At 44.2% G+C, this 21887-nt stretch overlaps 1 protein-coding gene across 6 annotated transcripts in view; it reads right to left on the bottom strand.

Moving 5' to 3' along the window:
* CFAP61 (cilia and flagella associated protein 61) overlaps window positions 1–21887 on the bottom strand; it is a 96198-nt gene that overhangs the window by 65616 nt on the left and 8695 nt on the right. For all 6 annotated transcript variants that reach the window (XM_064650903.1, XM_064650899.1, XM_064650900.1 and 3 more), the window contains 8 exons: window positions 17658–17790; window positions 15552–15705; window positions 10132–10223; window positions 9616–9803; window positions 6476–6515; window positions 4857–4996; window positions 961–1087; window positions 586–663 (listed from right to left, as the gene is read on the bottom strand). In XM_064650903.1, coding sequence (XP_064506973.1) covers window positions 586–663; window positions 961–1087; window positions 4857–4996; window positions 6476–6515; window positions 9616–9803; window positions 10132–10223; window positions 15552–15705; window positions 17658–17790 — 952 coding nt within the window. The remainder of the gene's footprint in view (window positions 1–585; window positions 664–960; window positions 1088–4856; window positions 4997–6475; window positions 6516–9615; window positions 9804–10131; window positions 10224–15551; window positions 15706–17657; window positions 17791–21887) is intronic.

Raw genomic sequence — 21887 nt, 5'->3', positions numbered from 1 at the left:
AACTGAGCATTAGAGCTGCTGAACAATCTAAAATCACCTTTTCAGTCCTAGCAGAATGCCACACAGGTAACCTTAGAGAATGTTTACTTTTCAATAATAATGTGCAACATGCTTTTTTGTACTCCATTAGAGCATATGCTGTCCTTTGTTTTATAGTGTGATTCACAATCATTCAATCTACTGTTGGAAAAAAAAGTTACAGAAGTAAATCTAGAAGAACTACTGCTTTTTACAGCACGTGTGGTTTATTGAGTTGGAAATTAGGGGAGAAATTAGTGATTAAACGTATTTAGAGGCAGAATGGCTTTGCACTAGAGCACCAAAAACGTGCAGGAGGCAAACTTCCACAACACATCAGCAACTTCTTGCAAATAACAGGATCATTTCTATATCTGTGTGCCAGTCATGTGAGAGAAGGGGAGCAGTACACTGTACATAGTCAGGACAGAGAGACAGGGAGACAGGGAGTTTCTAGAAGCAGTATTTTTACAGACACTGTTAGGCACACAGAGTGGGCAAGCACAAAACTCAGCCTTTAGTGTGAGGGCCAAGTGACAGCGCTCATGGAACACAAACAGAATTTACCATTTCATCCCTGATGACAGAAACACCGACAATTTGATCCAAAACTTCTGCTACAAAAGCCTGCACTGGCATCCCATCCTGCAAGGCAAAAGCAACAGGTACACGTGTGATTTCAGCAGAAGCCTTTGAACAGTAGCAGTCACAGTTGAAACCACCCTCCTCCCAGTGCACCACCCCAGTTAAACCAGTGTGCTCCCCGCAAAGGGCACTGTTTGAGCAGTGTATATGGCTGGACTCTGGACACAGACCTTTCCCACACTGAAGTTTCAGTTTGGATCTACCTGCTACAGGAGTGCTATGAACTCAGCCACTTCAGTCTGGGTTCAGTCCTGATCTTAGGAAAGATTTGTACCCACGTTTGCAACAAATACTCACAGGATCCCTGCGAGCCTGAGTGAATATCCTGCAGTCATTCCATATCCTTTCACTCAAGCTAAGGGTTTCAACAAGTGTTTTGACACCAAGTAGGTCATCAGTTGTTGCCCTTCTTACATTAAATGACCTAAAAAGGAGAATTAAGGTTCACTATGACAAAGTAAAGACAATTGCCAGGCTTAAGACAACATGCTCTCCACAAGAACCTCCCACATCTTGCAGAAGTTGAAACTGCTTGCTAAATGACTGTTGTTCCAAATGCAGACATTAACCTATTGCATGGTAAGAGAAGATATCACAGAGCATCTGCTTGAGACAGCTCCAGAATCCTGCTTTATCTGCTACTAAACACTCAGTTTTCGTGCACCTACAGCCCTATGTCACATGGCAAATGATGACCTATAACCACAGGTATCACCTGCCTTCATGTGAGTAAGAGCTGGCAGAAAAGGGAGGCAGAGAACTTTACAGTCAATGTGGAATCTCTAACTACACACTGCTGCACATGGGGAAAGGAGAACAACAGAGAAAGGCAAGTAAAAGAAGAAAGGGAAGAGAAAGATAAACCAGCCAGCTGTCATCCTTGGAAATGGTACACAAGGCAGGAACATGAATTTCCCCAAGAACAAATTACTAACATTTCTGTTCGGCCCTGGTTCTCCAAACAGTAGCACAAGGATAAATTTCCATGACTGGAACGCCTCTGAGAAGCACAGAGTGCCAATTAGTAACCACAGAGCAGTGACACAGTATCAGAATGCCTATGCAATGTGTGCACATTAGCCACAGACAGCAATGGCCTGGCACTTAGCTCCTTTATACACTGTGAGGAAACATCTTCCCACCCACTAATGAGCAGCGAAATTCCCTTCACAGTGGCAGTCCACAGCAGCTGAGAAACTCTCCCACTGCCTGTTAAAGGCAGTGACCCTTCCTGGTTACACAGAGCTTGTGTAATAAACACTTGTAGAGTGCTGTTCAAGGGGCTGAACTACAGCTTCACTTCCAAAACTGAAGTTCTTTCACCAACAGTTAAAAACTTGAAATTCACACAGTCTAATTTTCATTCCCGTTCTTTTTGTCTCCAATTAAAAGCAGGTGTGCCATTCTTCAGCCTCAGTCCCACTCACATGGAGATGGATCCTCTGGAATGGGTTTAATGAACAGCACTGGTACTTCAAAAAACCCAAACCTACCAAGTATCTGGTGTGTTATGGGAAGTTTCACAGCTCAATCCATTGACCATTTCTGAGTGCTCAAAAACATACACTCGATTACTAAATTGCAAACTAATCCTGAACTAAGCAAGCATCAGCTTAGCTTCCCCAGTTTCTAACGCGTGTCCACCATTAACTGCAAGCCCAAACACGTGAGGAGGATGATGGGCAGCAGGACCAGCAGCACAGCTCACCCTGCAGCCCCTGAGCACGCCCCTCCCCAGCCCAGCCCACAAGCTTTGCTCCCCACCCATGCCCAGGGAAGGCAGTTGTGCCCATAAGGAACCACATCTTTAACGTGACAAAAACATGCAAAAAGGTGAAACCGTTCTTGTTTTCTTTTTAAATAAACACTGCTCCACCGTGAGCACGAAACAGGAGGAAGGGCTACCCGAGATCTGTACTCATTTCTCTCCCAGCAATGAATTAACTCATTCTACATGCCCAAGTCCTTTGACTGCTCAGAGACCAGGGCACTATTATGCTTTTTAGTGAAAATTGAGGGAAAGTATCCATTAGGCATCTCAGCCTATACCTTGTCATCTGTTATTTTTTTCTCCTTCACTGTTAAGTAGCAGACTCACACTTCCATTTGCTCCACTCTTGCTTTTTGTGTACTTAACACTTTTTTTTATTCCTTTTACAATCTGTACTAATCAGGAGCTCATTTTGTGTCTGTGCCTCTTGTGACTTTGCCCTTTCAGGTCTTCATATTCCCATCTTCTTACCCCTGTTTTTCTTTTAATCCATTTTCTGTGACTTTCTTTCCACTCACATGCTTTTGAAAGCCATTGGTGCAAGTACAATATATTCATCTTTTACTTTCTCAGATTTCACTTATTTCCAAGAGAGTATGTGCTGCTGAACCCTGTGGGTTTTGTTCTCCAGAAACTTTCCAAAAGCATCATTCTGGGCTCTTCCAAAGCTCTTCTGACCCTGAACCTCAATGAACAGCTATTTTTCCTTACTATCCTGCACAGCTGCAGGGGGATTTGGAAAATGCTACTAATGATCCTATTTTGTTTTCATGGAAGGGTTGGTGTCATTTGGAATACGCACAGTTTAATCGGAATTGTGAGGGTTTTTTGAAAAACCTCCATAACCAGTTTAATTTTGATCAAAATCACAGGAGGACATATGACTCCCAACCCTACTGGTGTATTACTGAGCAGCTGTGCCTGAGACTACCAGGAATTACTCCAGTGGCCTTCTCTCCAGCCAGCTGGATTCTTACACAGGACCCAGAAGCCCAATTTCATCCCAGGGTAAAAAGCTTCTGCACAGGTCCAAGAGTAGCTGGCCAGGTCCTGCATGAGCTATTTGTGTACCACTGAAGATGATCAAGTATGCAATTAAACCAGGAGTATTTCTCTGAAACCACACAGTATTGAGCTACATTAAGACACAAAGAAAGAGAAAGTCTCCAACTGTGCCACAATTTAAGCTTGGTGTTTGGGCCAGGATACGTGTGATATACAAACAAAGCTTTGGAAAACTCACTCCACATAACAGAAGTCACAGCAAGAAAGGTTTGCTGCCCCAGTTCACCAGCATCTCTGCCTACAGAAGCATTCAGAGAGTCACAGCCACTGAAGGCATGAAATAAGTGATGCAACACTAAAAATAAGAGAGAAGTGTTATAAAACAGGTACTCAATGAGGTTACTGCTGTGTTCTGCATGTTCCAGAAACATGCACTGCAGTTCCCTTAAGAGCCATAGCATGTTTCCAAGAATTAAATCTATGCCAGGCTATCAGGTATCAATGCCTGACCCATATCCCAGAGGCCAAACAACACTGTGTTCCTCTACTGGCCTTGGCCCACAACACAGGAACTCCAAGGAGCTGCTGGTCTGCAACAGCATTCCTCTTACTGACCTGAGCTCTGTACATACAAATTTTAAAGGAATCCTCTTGCTGAACTTTGGTTTTACTTAAAGGAAACTATATACAGTGCTGGCATCAGAAGACTGCTTGCTTTCACACTTGTAATTCCCTCAGTTTTGTTTCATTAAAAAAGTCATGTCAGTTACTACTTCATTTCACTACAAACAAATATAATATGTTCATGTGCTATCTCATATAGTGCTGTGGAGATGCAGCTGACTGGGCCTGGCATGCACCCCAGGACAGGCAGCAAAGACAGCTGCAGTACTGCTACTGCAGACTGAGGTATTTAGCTCTGCTCCTCATTGCTTCAGGCACAGTTCTGTGCCATTCAGGAAGCTTCCATTTTCACAAGATGTTCTGTCATACCTTGCAGAACCACAAGGCTGGGCTGGGATAGCAAAGGCACGCCCCTGTGGTGTCAGGCTGCCTGGTGCCAGTCTATCCCCCAGCATTGAGAGCCCAGCAGTGCTGTCCCCAGGCACACACTCACGTGAGCAATCCCCTGGTGCCAGTCTATCCCCCAGCACTGAGAGCCCAGCAGTGCTGTCCCCAGGCACACACTCACGTGAGCAATCCCCTGGTGCCAGTCTATCCCCCAGCATTGAGAGCCCAGCAGTGCTGTCCCCAGGCACACACTCACGTGAGCAATCCCCTGGTGCCAGTCCATCCCCCAGCACTGAGAGCCCAGCAGTGCTGTCCCCAGGCACACACTCACGTGAGCAATCCCCTGGTGCCAGTCTATCCCCCAGCACTGAGAGCCCAGCAGTGCTGTCCCCAGGCACACACTCACGTGAGCAATCCCGCCCGGTGCAACACGTACAGCTCACGGCCCAGGCTGGACGTACACAAAGGGACAGCTCGAGCAAAACTCTGCAGCAGGGGGAACTCCAGCACATCATGTGGCACCAGGATGACACAGAAGTCTCTGTCCTGAAAAAGATTTGCAGGCAGTAAAGAAAGGCTCTCGGTGATCTGTGTAAGCTTTGCACAAACCCCCCTGACTAGAGCAGACGGACAACACTGACCATGGGGCTCACACTGCACACTGCCCCCAGCACTGCTCTGCCTGGACAGCACAAAGGAACTGACGGCCTCACAGAAGTGGGTCTTTTAGCCCCTAAAGTAAAGACTCATTAACTGATATTCTGATATTCCCTAGCAGTCCCCTTTCTCCATTTCCCCTCCTTCCCCCACTCTTTTCTTCCTCAGTAGAGTATTTCAGCTGCAAGGGACTTACAATGACCCTCTGGTCCAACTGCCTAGCAGGAACATTATCTCCCTGCCCACATCGATCTTTTCCCTTAAAAGATCCTTTTTTCCTACCTTACTTTCCTTCTGCAGCACAACCTCAGGACAATGTGTCTGCCTGGGATCCCTTGGTGGACAAGTGCAGCACACGCCCCAGTCCTGCCCAGCCAGTGTGCAGGCACAGCGTGGTTTGCACTGCAGGCACAGCAGACTAGGAACACCAGTCTGGATGGGCACAGCCATGGCCAGCCTGTCCCAAAGCTGTCACTGCTGGTGTCCATACACACACAGACACTGCACTGGCAGTCCATGCAATTGTCCAGAGAGCTGTGCTGTAAAGGCTGCAGAGGTGCAAACCAACACAGGAGTCTCCATCAAAAGCTCTCTGAGGAAGAAGAGTATCCTCAGGAGATAAATCTGCCTGCCACAATTAACTGTCCATTACTGTTCAAGTGCTCCCTTCCACCAGTGTCTGAACTCACAGCAACGCTGTTCAGTCCACAGGCAAATACTATGGAGCTCCCTAATACCACTTTTATAGGCTTTAACTCCACCTAATATCATTTTCCCTGATTTTATTTTTAATATAGGTACAGTCTGGATCTATACATGTTTTTAAAGGAGTTTGAAGCATTTCTTTTCTAAACTGGCATCTCTGAGAGGTCCCTACAGAACAAACTAGAAAAACTATTTACAAGGACATGGAGAGACAGAACAAGGGTGAATGGCTTCAAACAGACAGAGTAGGTTTAAATCAGATATTAAGAAAAAATTCTCAGCTGTGAGGGTGGGGAGGCCCTGGCACAGGTCGCCCAAAGAAGCTGTGGCTGCCCCATCCCTGGAAGAGTCCAAGGCCACATTGGACAGGGCTTGGAGCAACCTGGGATAGCAGAAGGTGTCCCTGCCCATGGCAGGGGTGTGGAAAGAGATGGTCTTTAAAGTCCTTTGCAAACCAAACAGTTTTGGGATTCTGTGATAGACAAAGGACTCTGGTATGCAATCCATAGAGTCCAGAAGTAGCCAAGGAGAGGAGTAACTCAGCCCAGGGTAACCAGGCACAGCACACTCCCATGGGCACTGACTCCCAAACCCTCTGGCTGCCAACTGCACTGCTGTCCCACCACCCACGCACACAAGCCTTAGAACCTCGATTATACTCACTGGGAAAACCTCAAAAGCATAATGCAAAAAATCCAGTGACCTGCAACCAAGAGCAGACATTGGTCAATAAAGCACAGATCAGTCAGAGGCTATACATTGTGATATTTACAGCCCTGTAAGTGCAGGAACATTTATTCACAGCTCATCAGACAGTCCTGAGTGATCATCAATAAGCAACTACTGACGTGCATGCTGCACAGCAATTTGTGACTTCTAGTCCTTAAAGCACCACTATTAACGAGAATAACCAGAAGGTTTGACATCATACCAAAACAAGAGGCTCTTCACTGAAGGGGGGGAAAAACAAATCATTGGCTCTCATCCTGTTGACTCCAAGCTTTTCAGAAGCCATTCCTGGACTGTCACAGCAGCACTGGTATATAGCAAACACCGAGGTTACAACAGTAGTTGTTCTATTCCATAATAGCCAGAGTAGCAAGAGCTCTGTGACTTTCCACTCAGGAAAACCTGTCAGATGTGCTTTAGCAGACTAACAGGAACATCAATACTTTGAATTGTTTTTGAACACTTCTGTCCACTTCTCACCTACTGACTTAGAGTAATCCCACTCTCTTCTCCATGGTAACAGCAAATTGTGACATTTCAGTTTAAAACTACATGAGAGTGAGAAACTAGCAAATCCTTCCTGTTTCTCCCATGTATAAAGATATCAAACAGCTCTAAGCCCAAAGTTAAGATGAAGCTTTATAAAATAGTTTTCCATTGTAAAAATCTATCTTTTGAAGAAGTTCACTATAGATACATTACCTAAAACCACTGGTAAACCCCTTCCCCAAGACCTTTAAGTTCCCTTTAATTACCTCAATAATCTAACTGAAAACAGAAAATTTCTAATTACAATATCTATGTTTGAATGAAAACTTAAAACAAAGCTGTAAGGACCGATCAGGATGGGGGTATTCTATATTCACCCATATAATACATCTTTAAGACTAGTTAATAGAATAGCTAAGCAGGGGGAAGGAAAAATGCCACTGCAATGTAGTTTTCTCTCTCTGGTACCCAATACCTTCTTGGGAGCAAGGACCACAAGAATGGAGGTGTAAGACTTTTCGGGGGCTTAGAAAGGTATTAAATATCTGCAGATAAACCAGCAGTTCAGTTCCTTCACATTTCACTGTCAGCGCACTAACAAACCACATAACAGCTCTGCATTTAGGAGATGGAAACATTCAGCAGCTTTGCTGGGTAACAATTCCCCAGGAGCAAACTTCCCTCAGGGCTAAGATGCAATCACACCTACACTCCAACTCAACTGCTATTTCTGGGTCCATGCTCTGCAGGGAGCAGGAGCTCCCCTGGGACAAGATTCCAAGCTGCAGTCAGGATGACTTCCTGCCCTCCTTTACACATACTTGCTGTGCTAATGCTTCTTGTACAAACAGGTGGACCAAGCAAAGGCAAGCCAGGGAAGCATACAAGCAAAACATCTGAAAACAGATCTACAGATTCCTCAGCTGTGAGGAGAGGATCCTGCCTGACTTAATCTCAGGAGAAGTGCTAAGACAGGAATGTTATCTCCTCTAGATACCCATCTTGGAATCCACACTGTTCCAGAGATGTCTCCAGGGAAAAGAGACTGGGATCACAGCACTGAATGATAAATGCAGCAAGAAAGGTCTTGAACAGAAACAATGGTAGACACAAAGTACAGAGTGTCAGAAGGGAGCAAAAAAAGGGACAGATCCTTATCCTAAGCAGGATACTATGGGCAGAGAACTTGAGAAGTCTACAGAGATTATGTCCTGACATAGGTCTCCATCACAGCTTTGAACTGCTAGTTCAGTATAATGGAGCCATTCCAGAGCAAATACCTCACCTCAGTGTATTATATTAAAATATAGCTATTTTATTTTTTAATAATTATCCTGCTTGAATTTTATTTTACACTAGATTGTCCATAAATTAACTGTTCTGAAACAGCCTTTCTGCAGTGTAATTGTTCTATTGCACATTCATTGATCAGTGTTTTTTTAAGTACTGCATTTCTCTCTAAACTAGTTCCTAACCAACTCAAGCTATATTACTGGGTGTATCACTTTGGAAATATGCACCAAGGCCATGTGTTTGCTTTGGTAACTTCAGATGTTTGCATTTGCAGCAGACTCAGAGTTCAATCCCCTTGGGTAGGTCCCCTCCTTAGTAAAAAAAGAGCTTAATAAATAGAATTAGTTTTCAAGGAATTCTCCTTTTTATTCTTAAACAAGTTTACTCCTAAACTTGCTTTAAGCCAGAGAAGTTCAGAAGTTGTCAGTCACCAATGACTACTACTACAAGCAGAAAGATGTTTTTCAGACAGCACTACAGATGCCCAACTCATCTTCTATGAAATCTTTACACCTGATACTCCTGATACCTGGTGTCTGCAGACATGACATGGATCTGAAAGCATGGAAGATCCTGGGTGTGCTCAACTGTTTTGTCTACTTTTTGTAAGTATGTTTTATCTGCCTTTATATGATCTCTAAAAAGAGCAGGGCTCGTTTATGATCAGAAAGGGACAAAGTTCCTGAAGAAGCTTCTGCTGATATGATTGAATATAGGTTTGCTTTCCAAGTGCACAGAGAAATTTGGGAAATAAGTGTCTATACCCCATTTACAGCCTTGTTCTAATCCACCAGGATCTAAGAGTCCCAGGTCAGCATCAATGATCTTAAAAGAAAAACCCTTTGTTCCCCACTGTAGCAGATCCTAGAATATGGAATCGATTCCTCTCAGTGATGGGAGATTGAGTGTTTAGAATGACTTGCAGAGCAAAAACCAGCTTTATTGCCCCATCCAGGGAGATGTCTAGTACTGTGACATTTGGCTCCTCTCCCAGCTAGTCAGCTTTGGATTAGTGTTTCTTCAGGGAAGGAGACGCCTTCTTCCATAACTTCAACAAACATTTTTTTCCAACAAAAAATGCCTCCCCTCACTTTTTGTCCCCACAAGCCTATCAGAGATGAGAAGTTGCAGCTGGAGGCTGAGAAGTTCTTACTGAAGGTGAAAGGAACAGCCAGAAACAGGGGGCAGAAGAACTCCCACCCAACTGCAGCAGGTGCTGTGCTGTCTGGTTTGCTCTAAAGATGGAACCTGGCAAGTGGTCATCAGCAGGATGACAGGCTGTTCATGCTCACCTGGTTTCATAGGCCTCATCAATACATAACAGACGGATACAGAAGGCATTGGAAGCCCCTCTGTACACTGGACAAAAAGCTCCTTCCTCCTCAGTTGCAAAGGGACGTGTCTCTGAGGCTTTCAAATCTCCGGTGCTGCCATCGTCCAGTGGCAGCTCAGTCTGGGAAACAGTGGTGGCCTCGTCTTCCTGCAACAGGAGCAAAGCAGAATTACAACTTTTCAGAAGGTATTTTCATTATTTAAGGCCCCCGTGCTGTCTCTCCTCTCAGGGACCCTCTATTCCCCCCCCGTGCTGCCTGGCTGCTCAAGAGGAACTGGATGGCAAAGTTCACCCAAGCACTAACTGTGCCCACCTCCCTCCAGACCCCAGCCAGAGCAGGTTCTGATCCACAGCAGGCACATGTGGACCTGTGCAGGGGACAGGAAATCAGCAGTACTGCCTGTCCTCATCTCTGCCAGCCTTGCTCCTTGGCAGCTCCTGGAGGGATTAGCACTGCTGGGCACGGCAGCATTACCTGCACAGCTGCAGCTGGACCAGGAACACGTTCCAAGTCCCCACGCGAAACAGGCGCTGGTTTTTGATTTGTTTGGTTGCTTTCATCTTCACCTGAGTAAAAAAAAAAGAGACTAAGTGCATAAGGCTTAATAAAGTGAGTTTAACCCTCAGAACCACAGCAATAGCTGGAACAGGCAAGGCTACCTCTATCAAGAGATATATTCTTAATAACCACAGTTAATATAGACCCTCCTATAGCTGCTTGTCTAGAACTTCATTAGACTCTTCAATTTCTATCAAAAATACCCCTGGGAATTAGTTGTAAAATAAGACCTGAACAAGACAGTTTGGAAGTAATTCTTAAATCATGTATTATATGTCAAATTTTTACCCCATCTGAGCTGAAAAAACAGGAGTCAGTGTATTGATTGGTATCTTAAACCCCACACCGAGTCATTAACTCATTTTCTCGTGAGGACAAGCAAAGGCTCTTCATTCTCAGATTAGTTCTTCTAAAAGAACTGAAATTCAGATTAAGATCAACTCTCTAGTTGAGTCAGAACTCTTACTGGTGCAAAGAGGGACAAGATACAGGGACTTAAACTTGCTTCTCAATTGCTAAACCTAATTAGTCCTTTAAATTCTGTTTTACTTTGTGTACAAGTTGTTGCTCTTTGTCCATTTCCTCCTTTTCCTCTCAGAACTTCTCTCCTGTGCCACTCTCCTTCCATGCTGAAGGAACTGCTTGAAAGCACTTGGTCAGCCATTGCAAGTTTGTGTATGGGTATGATTTTTGTGCCAAAAACAGACACTTGCTTGAGACACATGAGGAACTCCCACAGCAGTAGTGACCCCAGGCTTTGCTAAGCTTTTAGACACCAGCACTGTGAAAAGGAATAAAAGCAATCCACAAGGCACTTGACAACCAAAGCAATGGAAACCAGGTTGAAAGCTGCTGACAGACCTTCCCACCATCCTCAGTAACACTGCAGTAACATTGCAGGCTAAGTCACTCCCACCTGAGTAAGGATGTTTTTGTGGGCAAACAGACAACTAAGGTGAAAGGATGAAGTTAGTCGTAGTTGTCATGAATCAATATTTAAACACAACTGCTGAGACACACATACACAATGCTACAGACACATATACACACACACAGCACTCATACAGCATTCCTGGGCAAGTGCTTAACCAACCAACGCAAGCACATCCTAGGGACATTATGTAAATATCACTATACACTGGGGTTTGCTATTCACTCCCCTGGTCAAGGCTAAATCTAGAGTGAGTATTTAAAATATTAAGAAACCCTAATAAAAACGTCTTGCTTGCTAGACAGCAGGAACTGCCATTCCAGCAAATGTTACACACTCCAGAGAAAGCAGTTCCCAAGTCCATGTGGTGAAGGATTATGCCTCTAAAGTAAATGTGAGGGGACAGTATTCAGAACAAAAAATCATCTGATAATGCATCAAAGGCCACATTTAATGTTATGGACCAAAATTATTTTAATCATCAACTTGGAAAAGAAATATTGAAATAGAAGGGAACCCTACATATTGCTCCAAATACCCACCAAAGTTACCAAAGCCAAGAGTCAGCTGTTGTCTTTTTAGCCCCTGAACCTACAGGTAGCAGCTCTGCCATTCCTTAAGTGCCACCTCACTAGTTTTGCTGATACATTCACAGTTTGGTTTTATATTTAAAACTAAAGCCTGCTAATAAATTTTAACTAATAAGCTCTTGAGGTGTAGGTATCACTGCTGCAGAAAACACACCAGGCAAGGACATCCTTGCATTTGAAAGCTCCAAGAACACAAGGAAGTCAGTTTCTGTGCTCCGGGAAGAACAAAAAACAGTCTTCAGAACACAGAATTCTTCCCTCCTCTCTCTGAACTTTGCCTTGGGACACCCCCCTGGGCTACATTCACAGACAGAAGCATTTCTTCATACAGTAATGGGCATCTTTTTTTTTAAGTACCTCAAAGGTTTAAAATAATTTAGTGAAAAGTATTTAGAAAAAACCCCATCTTTTATCTGAAAATCTGTTTCTCTGTCAATAAAAGGAGTGCAGACACAACATGCAAGGCAAGGAGAAACACTGGGGGGTAGGAGCCCTGGATTCTCTGGGGTACCACAGATGTGAGCCTTCACAGAAATTATCAAATGTCATCTTGATTAACCAGCTCCATTTCTCATTACAAACAGCCTTGCAGGTGTCAGAAGTTAATTAATACAAGTCTCTTGTTGTCATGTAAATATTGATATGTTGTTTCTGACTTTATAGTAAAATGCAAATCTTTAATGGCTCCCCCATCCACTCCTGTCAGACACGGCTGCACCGCTGTTTGCACACACGCTGCACACGAGTGACTGGGAAGAGCAGCAATACTGTCACTAAATCAAGTAAGGACCACAAACAAAGAGAACATTAAAATAACTCTGTGATTGCTGGGCTGTTAGCTGAGGTACAGTCAGCAGGATCAAGAAGTCAGTTCACCATGAGGCCTGATGAAAAGCCCTTGAATCATTCCCACTGCATCATGTTTTCTAGCAACTAATTCGTGATGCCATATAGAGTAACGACCAAATTACTGTAATTACCCTGAAACCTAAGTGGCATATCAGTACAGACTGCTGTATACTCTTCCATTATTATTCAGTATTACATTTTGAAAGGAAAAATAATATCAACCCGCCGTCTCTACTTAAAAGCTAAAGAGCTTGAGAAAGCATCCTTTTTAAATGTGCAAACATAAAAATTACTGTACAAAGGAATGCAGTTTGCATTTTAAATTCCCAGCCTTTGGATTCAATAAAGCAAAGTCCAGATCCTCTACGGATGTCAGGTCAGTGAACCTCCACTGCCTTCACAGCAGGGGACAATCTGGCAGCAAGTGTCCAATGCAGGGGCCTGCACTCACCAAAACAGCTTCGTGTGATCAGCCATGGGGTTGCAATAACAACCTGGACAGAACTGACACCAGAATAGATTTCAAAGATACAAGCCAGCCCTTATGTTGGAAAGGCTTGACAATGAACTATTGGGATGCAATTCCCTACATTTACAGAAAAACCCAACCCACTCCAAACAAGACAATTTTATTGAAGATGTAATTTGAAAAGAGAATTAAGAAGTCAGAGGAAGGGAATGGTGCTTATTAATTGGTCAGTATTTTTTTTTTACAGTAAACTTAGTTCTTAAAATAGTGGGCTTTTTTCTTTCCCTTCTTAATTTAAAAGAAAAAAAAATGAAACATTACCATTTTTCCAGAAAGTTTTCATGAATGAATAGTGAAGTGAATTTTAAGTCACAGGTCATATAGTAATGAAACCCAAATCAGAGGCAAAGAGCTTTTCATTCAAACTGCTTGAAAAATGCAGACTTAGTTTATGGCCATAAATCAAACAGGTAACAAGCAGCAAAAACAAAAGCTGCTTATCAAATAGCCATCCTATAAAGCATATATTCTCAATAAGCCCTAATAGATTTCTTGTGACAAGCTCCTGCCTTATTGAACAGGTATCAGAAATCCAAGTAATGGTAGTGCATATTTGATTTGTCTCCTCTTTTCTTTCTCTGAAATTCCACTACCACAGCCTTTAGTTTCATCTCTCCTTTTTGGCCACACTGTTTGGCAGGGATAAACAGCAACTTACACTTACAGGACACCAACACATATTAATCTTATAATTGTTTAAATTCTGAAGTGTGCAAAGCTACAATAATAATTTTAATTACTATTCAGTGATAACAGTTAATGTTCCTGAGCAGTATACAGCAAATTTTACCATTAAATTTCTAGTTGCTCTCTCTCCAGAAATAGCACCAGAGCCAGGCTCTCAGCTTATGATATTCAAGTTTTTTCCCAGGTGTCAGATCATTAACAATTTGAACTCAAGCTACTTGAAAGTCTACAAATAGTTCTTTTTCCCCACAGCTGCTCTTGTCATTCCAAATAAGGGGTCTTACCTGAAGGTGACCCACAGCATTGCAAACTAGCATCAACCATCAAAACTAACATAGTTTTTAAATGGAGAGGGAAAGAGAAACACACAGGATCCTAACCATGCTGCTTAAGAAATTCCTGAAAAATCACTCAGATGCCAGATTCACAAGAACCTGAACACAACTGCTCGTGCTAAGTTTTCACAGTTAGAACATGTCTCATAGATTCCCTAAGTAAAAAGTGTGTAACAGCTGCATTGTTGAACTGGTAACCACATTCTCAGGGAAAAGCTCAGCAGCACAGAATTTGCTGCAGAACACAGCCTACAGCTTGCAGTCCCTGGAGAAGGAAAGCAGACACCAGGAAGAGCCACAGGATGGGTAAGGCTGGGAGAGAGCCCTGGAGGTCACCTTGCCCAAGCCCCCTGCTCGAGCAGGGTCACCCAGAGCAGACAGCCCAGGATGGGGCCCCAGCTCACGAGTGATCTCTGTTCCTACCCATGTCTGTCACCTCTTCTGAGCTGATACTGCAGGAGCTGCAGGACAGTACAGGAGGAGACAGGCAGCTTCCTCCATCCCCTGTGTGCAAGATGCTTCTTTGCAGGGGAGGGGAAGTCCACAGAAGCAGCTCCAAGACCTTCTCCTCTCCCTTTTCTGTTCCGTGACTGCCAGCTCTGAGACATCAGCTGGCAATGGCCTTGCAGCTCCCTGGTTGCCTTTTTTTGCCTGCTGCTTTGTGTTCAGACAAGCAGACACATAACCTAATGGTGGGGGTTTTTTATTCCATTACTGATAATTAGTAGACAGCAAAATGTTGCCCTTCTGCACAAAAAGCCCTTTGACACTGAAAAATAAAGACGACAACTGTAAATCATTTACGTGACACTTCTGTTGTACAAACAGGTGCCATACTCATGGGTTTTATCACTTGTGGTAAGGTGGCTGTAGATGTGTTGCTGTATCATGCCCAGTATAAGAGTAGAATCAAGAGACAGTCCCTGATCTCCCAAAATCTTGTAACCCAGGAGACTGCAAACAATAAGCAGAGACAGCAGCAGCTGAACCGCAAGGCAATAAGACAACGTGAGTCAGGAGGACAACACACCAGACATGGGTAACCAGCTGCTCGGCTACTGACAGACAACACACCAGCAGACTTCAAAACTGGATCTTCACTGAACAGCACAACTGTATCTAACTGACAGAAAATACACCCCATGCTTCAGCTTTCTCAACTTGAAGCCCGTGTTTATCCCACAGCTGGCACAGGCTAGCTCCCCATAAACAACAGTGGCTTCTGAGTCCAAGATCAGTTATCAAAATTCCCCTCCTGAATTAAAAAACCCCAGGCAACCCGCTGCAAGACAGATAGGTGAATTTGTGTTTTCTTGCTAGTAAACCTATATCCTTTTCTAACCTTCTGTACAGCCTACTCAGAAGCTAGACACTAACACACCTTGAATCTATCTAGCACTTTAGAATACAGATACCTTCTTGAACACTTGGCTTCCGTGGCACTTGCAGAACATCTTCAGCATGTTGTTTACAGAGCCCATGGAAAGGTCCTAAGTCAAAACACTCTTGAAACAAGGAAACATTCACTTGAGAACATAAGCTCATGAATCCTACTGCAGTGCCATCAACCTGAAATGTAAAAGCCTCGTCACAGAAGAGCCCGTGATTTTAGGTCAGGACAAAAAAAAATGAACAAAAACTTCTGAAACAAAAGCTAGCATTCCATCTCTGACTGTGCATAATGGAACAGTATAAAGGAACTATTTCAGCAAAACCTAAAGAAGCTTTTTCTTTTTTTCCTTGTAATGTGTGTATTAGGACCTCTGAGGATTTCTAAGTCTCCTGTTAGCTATGACTTGCAAGGGCATTTAGTTTATATATATGGACCAAATAGTGACCTATTATTTTAGTAAAACATTTGTTACAGTAAATAAAAAAATATACCTCCAAAAAGGCATCATTTGGCTTTAAGTTACAGCACAGCTGAACTAAAACCTGGATGCAGCTAGCTGCAATTGTTGACTCATTTTTGGACACTGCTTTCTAGCTAAAACTGTGCACAAACTAAAAAGTGTATTTTATTATCCTATAAGATTATTCACTCAAGAAAGCAATTCTATATTATATACATGGTACCTAACACAGCACTTGGTGAGCATTATTTGCAGCAATTACAAGTGCTAAATACTTTTGAGTTCTGAAGAACTCCAAGAGCTGGTCTTCAAAACAAACTGCTCTGGCAAATGTGAAAGGGGCAGCACCCCTGCAATGCTGAAACCCAGGGTGCCCCGGGTGTCTGAGTGCTGCTGGAGCTCCCAGCAGGCTGCAGTCCTCAGCAAGGCCCTCTGAGCAGGGAGAACTGGTGTGCTGGAGGCTTTCTGGGTCTAAGTTAACACGAGTCTAGAAGGAAGTTCTTCAATTTTTAGTACTGTACACAACTATCTGGTGAAACACACATTATCAAAATATATTTTCTTTCCACCTTAATGCACATAATGAAAGCCTTTATAAACCTAATGAAAACTCAAAGGCTGCTTTTGTACAGCTGTTTTATCAGGCCATCAGCACTCCAATAAAGACCCCAAAAAGTATGACTTTAATTTTTCTGCCCTCAAACAAGTGATTGTTTGTTTGCCTTGTTTGTGTAACCGACAAAGCTGGGGCACCACAGTTGCCTGGCTGCTATGTAATTTCAGGCCCAAGGCTCAGCAGAGGCTGATTAACCAATCCATCTACCATATGTGCAAAAAGAGGCTGCCAGCTTCATTCTCCGCAGGGAAAATTGGCATCCGGCGTGGTTTGCGTGGAGGCGCCTTCCCGAGCCGCGGCAGCAGCGAGGACAAACTCTGAGGCCTGAAACACCTTTTGCTGGTCTCACATGGAGCTCTGAACATGCAACTGAAATGTATTATTTATAGCAACAGCCCTCTGCAATGTGCCATTACACTAATGGCGTATTGTTTCCCATTTGGCTCCCAATGGCAGTGATTACATGTTGCAGCTTTATAAAACCATTTGCCACAGAAAACAGACTTCAGGAATTAAAGAGGTTATGTTGCCTATCACCTTGCAATACCATGCACAATTACTAACACTGGAAAATCTTAACAGGAATTTTCAGTAGGATAATTATTACCACCTCTGTCTTATTTAAATTAATTCCTGGGTTTCTGTCTCCAATTCAGCAAAAAATCTGGCTGTCTGAGCCAGGAGATGGAAAAAATCTACAGCATTTTAAACTGTGAAAGGATTACTGGCTACTCATTTTCTCTGGGAATGAAAACAGGTCACCTATGATGCATGCCACCCATGTGGCAACATGGTTTCTTCACGATGGTGAAGTGGTCCCAACTGCTTTAAAAGAATCCACGTAAGAACAAGGAATTGCTACTTCATTTCTGAACTGGAGATATCACTCCTAAAGACAGACACAAACCACACTGTGAAGGGCACCAAGTGGGTGCAGATCATGAGCTCTACCTTTCACAGGTGAGCTGCTCATTTCATTCCCTGAGCTAGAGTGAGCTGCCACTCAGGACATCACCAACATCAGAGAGAACCAGAGCTCGTGGCAGACTGACCTCACAAACAGCTGCCTTATTTTCTTCATCTTGATGTTCCATGAGATCAACAAGGAGATGTTCACCAAAGGTTTTTTTCAGAGTCTTACTTTGGGGTGTCCAGATTGGCATGAGATCATCATAATCTTCCAGCCTACAAAAAAGAGATTAGGTAATGTCCTACAGCTCTGCCATTAAGAGGTTCTGATACTTCTCTTCTACTCCATTAGCATATGGAGAAATATTACAAATATCTGTTCCAAAGTCTGCACCCACAAGTAATTTCACCTAGAACACATCCCCAGAGCACACTACAGAGAGTTTCAGCACCAGAGGAGAAACAGAACCACTCCCAAGAGGTAGCACAACCCAACCAAGACTTGGATTGCCCAGTGCACATACTTTTCTTTCCCTAACAAAATACAAGGGAAGCTCAGTTCCAGGTTCTCCTGTCTAAGCCATCTCAGGTCAGGTGGCCCAGGGCTTTAGGCCTCATTTAAAATAATTATATTCACTGAGCCCAATCATCAGGTGGTTAGAGTTGGCAGAAATCTCCAAAAGCTACATCAGTGCAATTTAGAAAATCAATTCTCAAAAACACTAAGGAAGAACACAGTGCCTTGGTGTACAGGAACACAGTGCTGAGCAGTGGCTTTGTGACTTATTACCCACAGCAGTGCCAAGTCACCCAGCACACAGAGCCATTGTGCTTTGTAAAGTCAAGTTAAAGCTCCACCACTAAAAGAGATAGAAGGTGCCATTCCCACATCCCTCTGCCTCAGGAAAGGCTCTGAAGAGGTGGGCACCTGCCAGCCAGGCTTTATCTGCTCTGCTGCTGCTCCACCCTGCTCTCCCTGACAGCAGCTGGCTGCTACAAGGTGTGGTGGTGCCCTCACACAGACCCCCAAACTGCATGGATTTTTATTTAAACAGTCAGACTCTTTCCCACTAAACTGCTGTTCCAAGCTAGGAGCAGTATAAGTCTGAAGAAGTCCCAGTGCTTTTACCAAAGCAGTGACAATTCATCTGTCACACACCCTGGGACCATGGCTTGAAGGCTGATGGCAAACCAGCTCCAGCACAGAACTGCTGTCGATAACATGAAGCCACTTGTATTCACCTCTCAGAAAAACGCTGGAATTGAGTGGTGAAACCAACAGTTCTGCACCAAAAGCAGCAGAGAGAAAGCAGGGCTGTTCTGGGCTGCCAGAAGGAACAAACTGCAGTGCCGGGAAACCATCCCAGCTCCGAGCAGGGAGCAGGAGGGTACCTCGGCTATGACACCAACACAGCTGGAGACAGGCGGGCCCAGGGACAAAGGAATTGCATCAGGAAGAGTCACTTCAAGCCCGGGAACACGTTTATGTTTACTGGAAGAGACCCAGCAGCGCTGCCGTCCCGCTCGGGACCAGCCGTTCCGGGAGCGCAGCGGGAGCGCTCCCGCCGGACCCTCGGCACGGCCCGGCCCGGCCCCGCATCCCTGTGCGGTCTCTGCCGCCCCCGCGCGGCCCCGGCCGGCACTCGGGAACGGGGCTGGGATGCGCACACCGCCCGCAGGGACCGCCGGGAACGGCTACCGGCGCTTCCCTCGGCTGCTGGGGGAGCACAGACCTCCTCCTGCAGGGAGGACCAGGGAACTCGTGTTTTGCTCCGGGCTCCCAGCGCCCACGTAAGGAAGTGCCTGTATCCAAACACCTCTAACTTGGAGATCATCGTTCCACACAGGAATCCAGAAATGCAGAATAAACAGATTCTCACTGCCACTCTTTATACATTTATGGATTTGGAAGGAGCCTTAAAGTTCACATAAATGGGCAAAAAAGATTCTATTTCTCACTGTATCAAACATGGTCTGAATTCCCAGGCACTGGCTCCAGTGCAGGATACAAGGATAAGCCACGTGGTCTCCAGATGGTTTTGCTGCTCCTACACACCAGAATGGAAGTGACCTCTGAATAAGATCACCTTTCTACCTGGGGCCAGGGACCTCTTGGATTTTGACCTTGTTCCTCCCTTCTCCTCCTCGGGCCATCTGTCAAGGCTCTCTTTTTACTCCAGTTACACTTGATCTTTAGAGTCTGCTCCAGCCTAAACAATCCTATAACTCTTGTCGTCCCCACTGCTGGGCAAGGCCTGGGACACCCGAGGCAGGTCTGGGGGTGGCTGGGATGGGATGGACAGTGACAGAACTGCTGCACAACCCAGGCTGGGCAGCACCACAAGCACCTGGCCAGCCAAGGCTCTCCAAAGTACAGAAAATATAGCACACCATCAATTACTTACCTATAGAATTAATTCAAAACATGCAACTAAAATGAAATTCCAAGAGCAATAAAACCCTGTAAAAACTTGAGTAATTTACAATCTTCCTCTTCCTTCACAAGCAGTATCCCAAGGGAAAAGCTGGGGTGGGGTTTTCTATTATCAGAACTTTACTACTGCAACACAATTAACTAGTAGAGCAAATCTGCTACTGAGCTATCAAACCTCAAAAAAACTAAACTAACGAAGGGGTAACAGAATGTGACTGTATTCTGTTTGTGGGGTGGATAATGGACACACAGCTCCTGTAAAGGGAACACTGCACTGAGTGCTCCATGGCATGCTCCATGCCCCATGGCATTCTGCTCCATGGGGGACACAGCACGAGGCTACGCCCCAAGGTGCAGATGGCAATTCCTACAGACTGACCCCATGACAGTCAGTGGGGCTCCACATAAACCCACTCATCTCCCTGCACATTAACTGTAGGAACACAACTCTTTTCAATTTTTTTTCTATTTTTTAATATCTTTCACCAGTACCATAGCCTTAAAAAAGCTAAAGAACCCCCCTGAAAACCAGTAGCTTACCAACATAAAATACAGAAAAACTCCCCTACTGCAAGCACACGCAATGAACTGCAAATCTGTGACTCACACATGGTACAAACCCAAGAATGACAGATCTAGACAAGTTATCAGCAAGGACCCTAAATTTCAAAGCTTAGTGCGCTGAGTTCTGGTGCACACAACCGAGACATCTCACATTCTAAAAGCCAGATGGAGAGAGGAACTCCAAAACTGATGGTTAAGCAAAGTATCAGTTGACAGCTGCTTTCCCCCCTCTCTAAGCAAGAGAAGAGGGAATAGAGATTACCCTAATCTCCTCTCCCTCCCCCAGAACATGTTGCTAGGCAGGTGGCTGGGGACAGCTCTCACAGATGAGTCTCTAAGGGCTCCACTGGCCGTTACTATGGATGCCAGCCAAGCACAGAGGTGAACGCAGAGGAAAGGCAAAGCATATTCTGCAAACAGAAATTAGCTGACCCAGAATCTACTGATGGACAACACTGAAGTATGAATATCACAGGTACTGTGTAATTTAAGAGGAAAAACAGTTTTCTAGATAGTTTTCTAATAATAAAAGAACTAAAGTAGTTCAGTATTTGTAACAAACCATGGAAATCCCAGAAAAGATGGTATCTCTTATCAGGAATACTGGTATAGCCTAAGTAACAGTTCCAGTCACATAAAAGTCACATCCCATTGACAATATCCAATGGCCACCAAAAGAAAATTTAAACAAATATAGTTGGAATCAAGACATACAGAAAGATTTTAAACACCTTGGAATTAATTAACCATTGAGATAGCATGAAAAGCTTTGTAACACTGAAATGACCAGAGCTACAGCAGGATGGTGTGAAGTGTTAAAGGTCAGGCCTCAGGCTTTTTTCTTAAACTGCTCAGAACTCAAGCAACAGGATATCATGAGCATAGACTACAACTATGGCATATATAAACTAGAGGAGCACAAGCTGCAGGTTTCCTCAGAACCATTTTGTAGAGTTAAATATGTGCAATAAAACATTTGTCAGAATCCAGCCTGAGCTGGCAGCATGAACCAGCCCATAAACAAAAAGGTTTTACCAGGCAGAGATATGAGCTATGCCCAGTGTGGAATTACCAGTACAGAGCCCCCCCACCCACGTGTGATAGTGCTCCAGGAATGCACATCTCCCTAAGCTTCACTTTCCACTACAGGTACCAGAAATGCTAATTTAATCACAACTCTGGTACATAGCCACAAAGCAACATTTACATTTAGAACACAAAATAGCAACTCCAGAATAAATCAATCAAATAAAATCATTGCTCCATAATACATTACCCTAGCTGCACTCTCCTCACTGTGAAGAGAAAAACAAGTGACTCAATGTGATAGATACAGGTTCTACTTCAACCACAGCACAGGGAAGCATTCCCACAG

Source organism: Pseudopipra pipra, chromosome 3 (genome assembly GCF_036250125.1).
Source record: "Pseudopipra pipra isolate bDixPip1 chromosome 3, bDixPip1.hap1, whole genome shotgun sequence".
Classification (NCBI taxonomy): Eukaryota; Metazoa; Chordata; class Aves; order Passeriformes; family Pipridae; genus Pseudopipra; species Pseudopipra pipra.
The sequence above is the reverse complement of the archived record's forward strand: the minus strand, read 5'-3'. Positions and strand labels throughout refer to the sequence as shown.